Below are 12,446 nucleotides of genomic sequence, written 5' to 3'. Positions count from 1 at the left end.
AAAGAGAAAGCCTGAAGCCTTCGCAGGGGAGCCTGGAGGAAGAGACATGAGACAAGGATACTGTGTGAGGTAAATTTGAGTCAAAAATCATGCTCCTTCTCTAAGTCATGACTTATATCATATCATTATTTGCGATATCCACTGTGAATGTACCTCCATATGCCATCTTAGAAAAGTTGCCCAAGAAACATCACATTTTTACGTTTTTTTCAGTATCAGAGTAATCCAGTGACAGGTGACTGTAAATCCCTGGGCCCAATGCAACCAGAAGGTGCTAATAGCTAATTTTCTGTCGGCATACTGACTCCCAAATATATGCCTATATGTTGGTGTTGGCATGTTTCTATCTATCGGATCAGTGAAAACATTTCTGACTCACTCTATTTTCACACAAAACTCAAATTTCACAGTAAGCTGATTACAAAAGGGGGGACAAAGTACAAAAAAGAGGAGATCAACTTTAGAATTCTTACTCCAAGCGGAGTGTAATCTACGAGAGGACCTACCCTGACATTGCAAGCCCAATTCACAAATGCAAATTAGCCTGGAGCCTCTTAGTTCATTTTCGATTTCCAAGGGGCGTTCAATGGCCGTAAATCAAAATGCTATCGGGCACAATTGGATAGACCTACAAACAATCAGAGCAAGCAAATATGTAACGTAGTGCTTAGCAACAGAGAAACGTAAACAGACTAGTTTGCAGAGATGAGCTGTGATGGTATAGCATCAATTTATGTTGCCGTTTTGTCATCAGAATTTTAAAACTAGTACTTCAAGTTCCACACACCACAGCCATCTTGGTTGTTTTCAAAATGCTTAAACAGTGCTCTGTTTTACTAAGCTAGGGATATGCTTGCCGGAAATGACATCACCACATATATGCACTGGATGCGATCAAAATCACTGACCAGCATAGCTGATGTTAAAATCACCCTACCTCCCTCGTAGAAATAAATCCAGTCCCAATAGGCCTTGAGAATGACTCTTTCTACTTTTGCCTAACATCATCTTATATTAAGATGTGGCTAACAAGGTATCAAAGGTTTGCCATTTCCATTTCAGTCTCGGATACAAGTGATTTAGAAGATAAACTGGGGATACTATACATGTGAAAGAATGATTTTTCCTTGAAAAAATGCGAGAGTGAAAAGCCTCTTGGATCGAGGAGGAATGTAAAAGTGTCTTCTTATGATGGTTCCATTTGGGCAGTGCACAGACATATTGATTACAAATAGTGCACAATATGAATAGCTTTACCTCAGTTAATCATTTCTAAATAAGCCTATATAGTAGCAGCATACAGCTACGACAAGACAAAGATGTTCTTTACATTGAACTTGCATTCTGTGCATCAAGCAGGCATCTGTCATTTACATTCATGACCTTGTCACTACAGAGATGAGTGAAGTCATGACAGATACCTGACATTACATTATCCCCCTTTAACCTTCTCTCTGTGTCGTACTCTCCTGATCTCTCATGCCTTCCTTTCTTTATTCCCTACGCTTTTAACCTTCCTCCTCTTTTTCTTGACCTTTTTATTCTCTCTTTCTCCACCTATTGCCTCATCTGAATATGTTTTCTCTCCTTGCATCTTCAATTTTCCTTTCCCCTCTTCCACTACCAACTATGTTCCTTCCACTGTGCGCTACTTTCCTATTTTTCATCTTAACTACAGTGTAAACAGTTATCCATGGTAAAACAGACTACAGTTAACATCAAACTGTGCTTTCTATAGTGACATGAACATTGGAGGAACAAATTCTATAACACACATACACATGCACAACCAGTCCTGTACACAGGGGACAGGCCCGGGGTACCTGAACACACACAAACTCATAGGATTTGACAATGGAGAAGCAACATAACTATTACTCCTGCCTCATCAGCACAAGAATTTATACGACAATATAAAACAGCTGTGAGCAAAGGTCCACAACAGTAAGTAATGATGTATTCCGGTATATAAAGGAATACTGTGCAATATCCTTGCTGCAGTACATTATGCTTTCCCCCCCTGTCCAAAGTTGGGATGTGCCAGTCTGATATTCAGTATTGGTCCAATACTGGCCAAAATCACTGGATCAGATACAACCCATCAGCCTAAACTATCACCTAAGTGCTTAACTCATGATGTAGAGACATGTCACATGTTGAGTATCACAGGTGAGCAGCATGTGTCATGGAAAGAGTAGGATTACTTCAGAGCTGGCACTGTCTACCCTAAGATGTTTTTCTAATGGAGCTAACTTGATATCAGGTGTGATAATAGCCTAGAGCAGGGGTGTTAAACTCATTTAATTCATGGGCCACATATAGCCCAGTTTGATCTCAAGTGGGCCAGACCAGTGAAACAATATCATAACCTAGTTTCCCTTTCTTTTAGTGTAAAGAAGGACAAACAGCCTGCAATGTCTTAAGAAAAATAAGTGCAATTTCTACATTCAGTCAGTTTACAACTCACTGTCATTGCATATGCATGTCACCATACATCTCCACTCCTATGTAGTAATGCTGGCACCACCACACCAAACTGAAGTGGAAGTGATTGAGGAAGCAGGTTAAAAGTCATCCCCTGGTCACCATGGTTTGAAATACTATTTACAAATTGAAAATTGTGGCAGTGCCTTCACAATAGGGTTCCACATTTTACATGAAGTAGGCTAGTCACTGTTTTACTTGCCCCTGAATCCTGCACCTCTTAGCCTTCACAAGTGCATCAATGTTTGGTGTGCAAAGTCATCCAGTGGGCCAGATTGGACCCTTTGTTGGGCCGGTGATGGCTCATGGGCCGTATGTTTGACACCCCTGGCCTAGAGTTTGTTGGTTGTGAGTTCCTTCATATGCCATGTCGACCATACTGTGTTCCACTGCACATGTATTACTGTAGATGCTATAATTTCTATGTTACATTATTGTTATTCCAGTTATGATCTATATTGCTAATTGTTTTTGCTCTGTCACTGAGGTATAGGCTACACTGACTGTTGAGTTATATCCAGAATTTTACACTGGAATCTGTATGTATTTTTGTTATTCTAAATAGTCAGATTTTAACTTTTGAATTTGAATTTCAAATGTTTGAATGGTGCTGACTGATCAAAAATGCTGCCAAAGGTTCTGTGTGAAAAAGTATAATAAATAAATAGAAGCAGCAGTATTGCATAACTTGAGTCATGTTGTGGACGATGTTCTTCATCTGTTGGGGGAGTAGAATATTTGATTCGCAATTTGAGCATGATGTTTTTTAGAGAGCTTGGTAAAGAAGTGTCTCCATACAAATGCATCATTAACAGCTCAGCTGTTTAAGAGAGGGACAAAGACAGTATCAGATTGGTATCGGTATCAAAAGACACTCAAGGTTGCAGTACTGGTATCAGTATTGGACTTTAAAAAGCCAACACTAGTCTTAAGTTGGACCTAGTGCTCAAGAATGTGTGTTTTCCTCATGTCATGCTGTGTTTATAAGGAAACCACTCTGGATAAATTATTCAAGCGGTCCAATCTCAGCCCCACAGTTGCCAAACAGAAGAAAGGGTGTTCAGAATTGTTGAGATAGTTCTTCTGACCTGGCAGAAAAGTCATATGTGACTACTATGGTATCTATATGAATGCATGTATACAGCATGGCCTGTATTGATCTTTCTTTTACAAATATTTGAGCATCATGTATATGTTGTCATAATAACATCTGAAAGATACACATGTAAGGTATCACATGGTATCAATCAACTGTTGGTGTTTGCATATTATGCATAGGGAGGGACAGACATGCTTGGCCATGGTGTTTGGTCCAAATGTACAGCATCTAAATGACACTGCTCGTGCTCAGCATTACTTCCTTCAGATTTCCCCACAGGACTTGTGCTACTTCACACTGACAACCACTTTGGAGCCATCAACAGACAAACCTGAGCACACAGCCTGACAGGTGTGTCTGTCACACATACAGAGTACATGGAAGCACACACATGCTCATACACGAACACATACACAGTGCAATCACAGACACAAAACAACAACATGCACTTGTTGACCTGAGAGTGCACGCCGAAGCATACATGCTTAATATACACATACTCTTTCCACAACAGGTCTTCACACCTCACAGGTACTACATACGTAAATTCTTAATGTTAAAGAGTTGATAAATACTGACTTTAAAAAAGTAAAGACAACCTAATCAGTTAATTACATTTCACTCAGGACCACTTTAGTCAAAGAAAACTTTATTTCCGTTTGCAGTATTATATTTGGTGGTATGGCTCTGTACTTGGGCCTCTCTGCCTTTCCAATGCCTACGTAGAAAGCCTCTTCCATGTGCCTACGTGGAAGCCTAAGGCGGAGAGAGCACACCTCTCTGCCCTTCCACATGCAAATGAGGAACACCTGAGGCGGAGAGAGCACACCTCTCTGCCCTTCCACATGCAAATGAGGAACACCTGAGGCGGAGAGAGCACATCTCTCTGCCCTTCCACGTGCAAACGAGGAATGTCTGAGGCAGAGAGAGCACACCTCCCTGCCCTTCTATGCACCTACATGGAAAGCCTAAGGCAGTAGGCAGGCCACAGCAGTTTAAATAAGACACCCTGAATGAGATTTGCCAGTTGGTTGCATAGAAAGGAATCATACGATCTATCAGCTGACTCCCCTCCATCAGTAAGCTGCTCCATCAGTTGACTAGGCTGTTAGAGATCAGCTGATGTAAATGGGATGTGAGCTGAGCTTGCCATTGTGTCCTGCCTGAACTAACTCTATGCTCAATTTAAATTTGATGTACTATATGAATTCCTTCCAAATGCCACTTAATTGTCTCCCTCAAGCTTGTTGTTTTAACCACTAGCCCGATATTTTCCAAAATCAAAAAGCAACAAATTACTAGAGCTGCTTATTGCTGCTCTACTTTTCATAGGATAAGAAACAATAAAGTAAAAAGTGGACCATTGAGGCAAGATGTTCATACTACCACCCTACAAGTAATAATGTCATGAATATTCTGACGATGCTGTTTTTCTTTGAGCAGTAGTGGAAAGAGAAGAAGTTCCACTGAAACTACACCAAAAGGAACCCAAGCATTCATCCCAGTGGGGGAATGAATGTGTTCACAAATCTCAAGATTATAGGAACATCCTCTGGGGAACATAAATGCAAGTAAGTCTAGCTGCGCGCACACCATAGCTATGGTTGGGGTTAAGAAACAATGCCAGGGGTGGGGTCAGAGACTGCAGCCAGAACATTCTCGATATGTTTACAATGTGCAGATCGCAGTCTACTCATTGCGTTCTGGGCAGAAGTGGGAATTTAGGGCCAGGGTTCTGTGACTGAACTTATGAACACCAAATTTCATGGTGATCTGGCCATTGGATATAAAGTTATCTCACTCTGGGCGAAGTGCTGAGAGTGACTAACTAACCAGCCAACTGTAAAAACATTACCATCCTTGGTCCTCACAACTAGTCATAGACAAACATGGCATGTATTATCCTTGATAAACATTTTACATGTTGTGAATTCTTTCAGAGACCATTTTAAAATGGCATGCAGTGACTAACTGGACTGGGCTGTGACTGATCTACAGCATGCAGTGCAGAATATTAAGTCAGCCCAGCTTCTTCTGTTAGCCAGAGCGTAAAGAGTACAAAAAAGGAATGTTTTTAGAGACCTCTGTCAATAATCATAACTTGTGTTGTTTCATAGTGCTGCGTGTCAAAATCTGAAAGTTTCTTTCATGAGTGATCTATTACTTAATGTACTGTAAAGAACATTTTATGACCTACAAGTACATAAAACCAATTATACTCACACCATCAACTCCAGAGTTGTTAAGTGGGAAAATTATATTGTTTAAATTAAGTCTTTTGTAAATTAAAAATTATTAGGACTGTTTTAAATGGAGTTTATTGTTCATAATGAATGTACTGTTCCCTTCTCTCTGTGCTGAAGCGAACATAGAGAATTTATGTTATATTCCAGTATATGTAAGATTAACAAGTATTAACATGTGACTATTTACAGTTTAAAGTATAGTCTTATTTATTAGGTAGCATTGTTTCATCTGTTATTGTATTGTTTCTCCTCTCTCTGTCTCAGTAAACAGTGGAGGTTGTGTGCAATCATCTACACAACATAACCTGAATAACTCCAGTCATGTTAGCTCTGTGCTGGCATTAATCAGAGCCTGGCGTATTAATGAGAGCGCGGCAGCTAGCTAATTACACCCATAGATTCTGCAGCAGCCCATTAAATATACAAATGACAGAATTAAAGAGCCCAGCCTCTTCTGATTAATCTTTAAATGGGGAAAAACTAATGATGTCTGTGCAAACTTTCCCTTCACACATTTCTCCCCCTCTCCTCTCAACGTCAGTGCCTGGCAATCAATCATATTAATTAAGGAAAAATAATTTGTATCATTTAACATTTCCCTCTTTCCTGCTCAGTTGCTGCAGTGGTGCTGCAGCAATGTACTGTATTAGACGTGTCTGGAAATTATCCAAGTCTATTTGTTCCTGCATTCATTTTTTTCTTCTCTTTTTTTTTCTCTAAACTATGTTTGTGATGTTTCATCTCTCTTCATTTACTGTGGGTTGTAGAAATACATCTGAATTAGTGGAAAATGTGAGCAGGCCATCATCCTCTTTCCAATCGGCCCATTTCAGGCTCAAATACTGAAGAATTACAAATGAGGAGAGAGGATTTTATAATCTGTTTAGAACCAGTACCCTTAATTCAAAGATGAACAAGACGAGCAGGAAGTCACATTGCAGCGCTTTAGGTAGAGATGCATTACAGAAAAGATAAATGGACTAACTTGCATTTATGGAAACAAGCACTTACAGGGTATTCATATCACAGCATGATTGCATATGGTTATAATCCTGTTTTATCTAAAGTAAGATTCAGTGTGGTAAATATTGACCTCAAGTACCCTAAATTCATTCAGCATTAAGAAGCATCGTTAATCACAAGCAGGCAGACTTATCATTATGGAAACATCCACTTCTATCACAATAATTGCACATGGCCAAAACAACCTATTTGACCAAAATTATTATAGTAAAGTGGCCATAAAAATTATAAGTTAAAGGGCAAATGTCATCCAATTTTCCACAGTGAACAATCTTGATATTAATTAAGATATAATATACGGAATATTGCCCTTGCTCACAGATGTGACCTTAATTCATGTTACAGAAAAAAGAAAGCCTGAACCCAAATAAACAATTTATGGAAACAACTACTAATATTGCTGGAATGATGCATAATGTAGATGGAGAAAAATGATCAGCTGTTTCCTACAGAGAGCCCATCACCATCATCTGACACATTAATACTGCTCATATTTCAATAAAAAAGTTTTTAAGATTCCTTTACTCTTTTTTAAATTTTGAAATGTTGATTAAATGAAAACGTATGGAATCTTGCATCATGAAACTGAACAAAAAAGACTACAGAAATTTACTGTTGTCATTGTCGGAGTTACTGGGTTTCCATAAGACATCAACGATTGACGAGTCTCTCCTCTGTGATCAATTGACTCTCGAGGGGGCATTACACTGCATTACATTCATAATCCAATTTGGCTTTGATTTGTTCGCTGTTCCATGCGCTTCGATGGGAATAATTGTCTGTAGATGATGCTATTAGTATTGATGGTTGTAAAAGGGCGATGGTTTGAGGACTGCCGACACATTCATGGTCCAGAATAGATCCGGTCTGAAAGTGATTGTCTGATCCATTACCCTTTATGAAGGAGGGGAGTGGAGGAGATGAGAGGCACCTCTCAATAGCAAAAATCGTCATCTATTTGCCGGCAGTACTCAGAGAAATCTATTTATCTTTGTGCTGAAGGGGCATGGATAAGATCAGAAATCATCATTTGTTGATCTGGGATAAAAATAAAGCGTTCAGAGAAAGCAATGAACAAGAACCAGGAACCGTGAGCAAATATAAAGAATAAAAGGTAAGACAGCTGTTGGGGTTTCTTAACATTTATCCAGATTAGCATTAATCCAACAGTACACTGATCTACCATTCAGCACCAGTACGTTTGTACAGCATAAAGTGGGGGTCAGAGATGCGATGTGATTAGAACAAAAATCTGATCTGTGATCTTCATAGATTATAATCCAGAAAAGGTTTACTCGCTACACATGATCTGTTTCGGCCACATCCTTTGTTCACATTTGTATCGTCATAAAAATTCAAAGTAGGCTACCTCCACTGAAGAGAACACACAAGTTACCCTTTCCGAAGAAAGGAGACTAGTGAAGAGGTAAACATATCAGCATTTATTTATTTATTTCTATTTATTCATTTTTTGCTTTTTCCCTTTTATGTAATAGGACTAATTAAGCGTGAAAGGAGGAGCGAGGGGGGGATGACATGCAGCAAAGGGCCACAGGCTGGAATCGAACCCATGGCCGCTGTAGCAAGGACAATGGTTTTTGTACATAGGACGCCCACTCTACCCACTGAGCTACTAGGCACCTCAACACACAAGCAATTATATAATCTCAGTGTTTATATTAAAAGACTGATTGCTAAGTTTCTTCTGAAATAAAAAATAACTAAAGATTTGTATGCTGAAAGTATAATGGTGATTTTTTTCAATACAAAACAAATACAAGTAAATATAAAACAAATATAAGACATATAAATTGACTGACTTGAGTGTGTGTGTACTGTAAATGACTTAGGTTGAATGACTGATAGCCCAACAAAATCAACAAACACTGAATTACAAAAAAATGTGGTGTAAAACATGGTTTGTTTTCACCTCTAAGGCAAGTCACAAAATCAAACGCATTTTTATTCTAATAAACAAATCATTTTAGGTTATTACTGTGATTTGAATACATTTTTCTATCCTTGAAGGTGGCTCACCTCTCCAGATACACTCCTTTAATTCTTTCTCAATTTCTATGTGACCTTCAAAGGGCATTGGCAAAAACAGTATTTTGTATTAATCACTCAGAAGCAATGAAAAATGCAATCTATGTGTGTGTGTGCATGAAAACTGTTGTTAATCTCAAAGGCCACTCAAAGGTCACACTAAGATCCTGCGGCTCTTATCAGTAGTTGGACACTGAGATACTGTTTGAGCTGTAAACTCCTAATGTTTCAGATGTAAAATAAAAAGTACATGAACTGCCATTTTGTGGGTGGCAAACATGTTTGGGTATTTTAGATGAAACAAGATTATGTGACCAACACAGAGAGCTTTGTTGACTCAATTACAGCTGATCACAGTCACATAAGGATTACAGATGAAAACTTTGAAGTCAGGAATTTGTCACCAGTTTCAAAAAACTGATCTGCTGACAGATATATAGCTAAAATTTTGACATTTGATCATACAGTTTTAACATGAATTGAAAAGGTTTTATTTATGACCTACATGTAAAACTTATGTCCACACAGAAAGACACAACTAGTGATATAAGGTTTGTGCAGGACAGAGAAGTAGTCTCAAGTGGCATCGAAGAGCTTTGCTCGCTCAAATCCCACTGATTAGTATCAGCAGTCATTAATTATGAGCGTCAGACTGGGTGATGTTCTCAGATGAAGCAGAACATGTTTGGCTGTGCAGCTCAACCCTCTAATGATGCTGGTAAACAGAAAGATAATTGTCCTTTAAGATGACTGGGGAAGTCATTCTAACGGAATGTCACTAGAAGACTGAGAGTGCAGAACGATCACTGAGCAACATGAAAATATACCAACAAACACAGCATGTATGTATGCATGTGCACATACACTCGCATGTACGGCACACAGCAACACAGACAGGCATGCTGTCCATTTTCTGATACAAACACAGACATCTGCATGTACCTAGATATACTTTCTTACCTGTGAAGTCAGTGTTGACAGGAAGGGTGTCACTGGGAAACTGGTAGTAACTGTTTCCCGAGAATCTGGTTCCTCTGACAACAGGACTTAACGGGTCGGAGAGAGAGACGTCTGTCTTCTCCACCTGAAAAAATAAATTATAATAACAACAACAACCATGAATTAAGGTTAATCAGGATAAGCATGTAAACAACATGCTAAATTCTATGAAAATCATACACTTGTTCCTTTGTTCAACTTCACATTCAGAATCACAATAAATACATTATTCTACAAGTCCAGGTAAAATTAAGACACACCACTAAGACTCTAGAGCTAACAGCACCAAGATGCTGTGTTTTGAACTAAGAGCTAACCTCAGCATGCTAACGTGCCCCTAATGACAATGTTAACATGCTGACAGCGATGGGAATGTAATTATTTTGCTGGTATTCACTCATAAACCCATGTATTAGACAATTTGTAATTTTGACCTAATGGTGGCGCTAGATGAAAAAGCCAGGGGATTATCAAAGAGATGATAATCCATAATGATGGGTGCTTGAATGTGTTCAGTTTCATGACAATCCAAAAAACACAATGTGAACCTTATGGTGGTGCCAGAAGAAAAGTCAGATGACCACTGAAATTTGGAGCGTCAAAGACTACTGCATTCTGTTGAATTCTTAAGCATCAATTTACATTTGAGATTTCAGTATTTATGTGATGTAAAACAAAATTCAAGAGCCAGGTGACAATTAAAAAATACATATATAAAATAATTTCATGCAGTAAGGCTCTCAATTTAGGTAAGCCCTGAACTTTGATAGCTTATGTGTGTTTCAGCAAGATTTCTGTTCATGTTTAAAACGTTCTGCACAATGAAAACAGATCCCACATATCTGGGTTCTCTGCAATTTTGAGAGAAATGTGACATTTTGAGGGAAAAGTCGTAATATTATGAAAAAAATGTCCTAATTTTACAAGAGTATAGTGGTGCAGGGCTGAGTCCTAAAACACGGAAATGAGTAAGTATTCTGGCACTGCTAGATCCCTTCATCTTGAAGTCAATGGTTTTTCTGAATGAGTTTTTGGCTAGATGCCTGAAATATCGTCTGTGGTTAACATAGCTCTGTTTCTCTGTTGATATCATAGCCCAGTATCCACTGCAGACTGACAGACACGTAAACTTGTTTGGGACTCTCTCTGGAGGAGACAAGGTTTAGAGAGGAAGCATGCGCAGCTCTTTGTCTGAGGTGAAGACTGTTTCAGTCCATTGTCTATAGTGAGTTAGACACCTGTGTCTTTCGTATCACTGAACAATCAGTGTGTTTGATACTGGTACCATAAGATCACAGAGGACAAAGCACCTGTGACACGACAGCCTGAATTGTCTTATCCACCTTGAGCTCTATCCTCACGTCCATCACTGCATGTAAATGAGGCAAGAACAAAGTGAACAAACACCGATAGAAACAATTTCTCATCCAGTGGAAACATGAGAGACTTTACCCTTTGTAGAGCCAAAAGAAATTATAGGCTAGTTAATTTAAATGCAATTAATATCAAATTAGTGGTAGGGAAAATTTTAGGTAATCAAAAAGGTGGTAGGGATATATCTCCACCGTCCATACCATAAATTATACCCATGAGCATGGTGAAAACAGTGCTGCATTTCATTTCTATTGACCTGTCTAGTACACATATGTAAGCCATGTATGGCTATGAGTATTTTCTTGTCAAAACACACACACACACAAACAAATAGGGCAAAAAACAACAAAAAAAACCCAAAAAAAACAATGCCAACTGGCACTGACTGTAGTTAAATATTCTTGCCAACCTGATATAGTGGGTGTGGTCCATTAAGTTGGGCTGGGGGCTCCCAGGTAATCTCCATGGTGGTTTCATTTACTGGATATAACTGAGGTGGGGACAGTCCTGTTGGAGCTATGGAGAGAATGGTAGGAACTGAGAGACTGAATGCCAACTCAATGCATATAAAAATATTTCCATTATTTTAATTCTATTATCATTATACATGGATCTGTGAGCTGCCTCCATACTTTACAACAGTGCTTTGTTTGTTAAATGCATCTATATTGCAAGCACATTGAAAAATTTGAACAATGTGCCACACCGAACATACCTAGAAACATTCTCATGTTGTGACAGTCAAAAAATGCTTTTGTCAAAACATGTCTTCAGCTCATTTCTCTCATACCTACTGTACAATATATCTAGAGTGCACAAATGTCCCATTTTCATTTAACAGAGGGTCAATTTAATTTCCTTCTTTCACTTTAGATGTTAAATTAAATGTCCCTTTGAAACATACTGGGCCCTACTTGAGCCGTAGCTTCAACATGTATCATAAATAAATCAACCGGAGACTGGCTGATATGGTGAGAGGAGATATACAGGAATGGAGAGAGAAACATAGCGAGTGATGGACTGGTGCGGAGATGGGAAAGATGTGTGTGCATTAAGTGTCATTCCATCGTTGTGTTTCTGTGTGTGTGTGTATGTGTGTTTCAGTAATGGTCTAAATGGTCTGTGGTAGGAGTAAATTAGCTCTCAGTGACATGCATGCGGACCATCTTTAGTGT

At 38.8% G+C, this 12,446-nt stretch overlaps 1 protein-coding gene across 1 annotated transcript in view; it reads right to left on the bottom strand.

Moving 5' to 3' along the window:
• ush2a (Usher syndrome 2A (autosomal recessive, mild)) overlaps positions 1-12,446 on the bottom strand; it is a 286,437-nt gene that overhangs the window by 182,927 nt on the left and 91,064 nt on the right. The window contains exons 28-29 of the mRNA XM_049604025.1: positions 11,681-11,787; positions 9,859-9,982 (exon numbers count right to left, since the gene is read on the bottom strand). Coding sequence (XP_049459982.1) covers positions 9,859-9,982; positions 11,681-11,787 — 231 coding nt within the window. The remainder of the gene's footprint in view (positions 1-9,858; positions 9,983-11,680; positions 11,788-12,446) is intronic.

The sequence above is a fragment of the Epinephelus fuscoguttatus genome, linkage group LG2 (assembly GCF_011397635.1).
Source record: "Epinephelus fuscoguttatus linkage group LG2, E.fuscoguttatus.final_Chr_v1".
Classification (NCBI taxonomy): domain Eukaryota; kingdom Metazoa; phylum Chordata; class Actinopteri; order Perciformes; family Serranidae; genus Epinephelus; species Epinephelus fuscoguttatus.
This window is presented reverse-complemented; position numbering and strand designations above follow the sequence as displayed.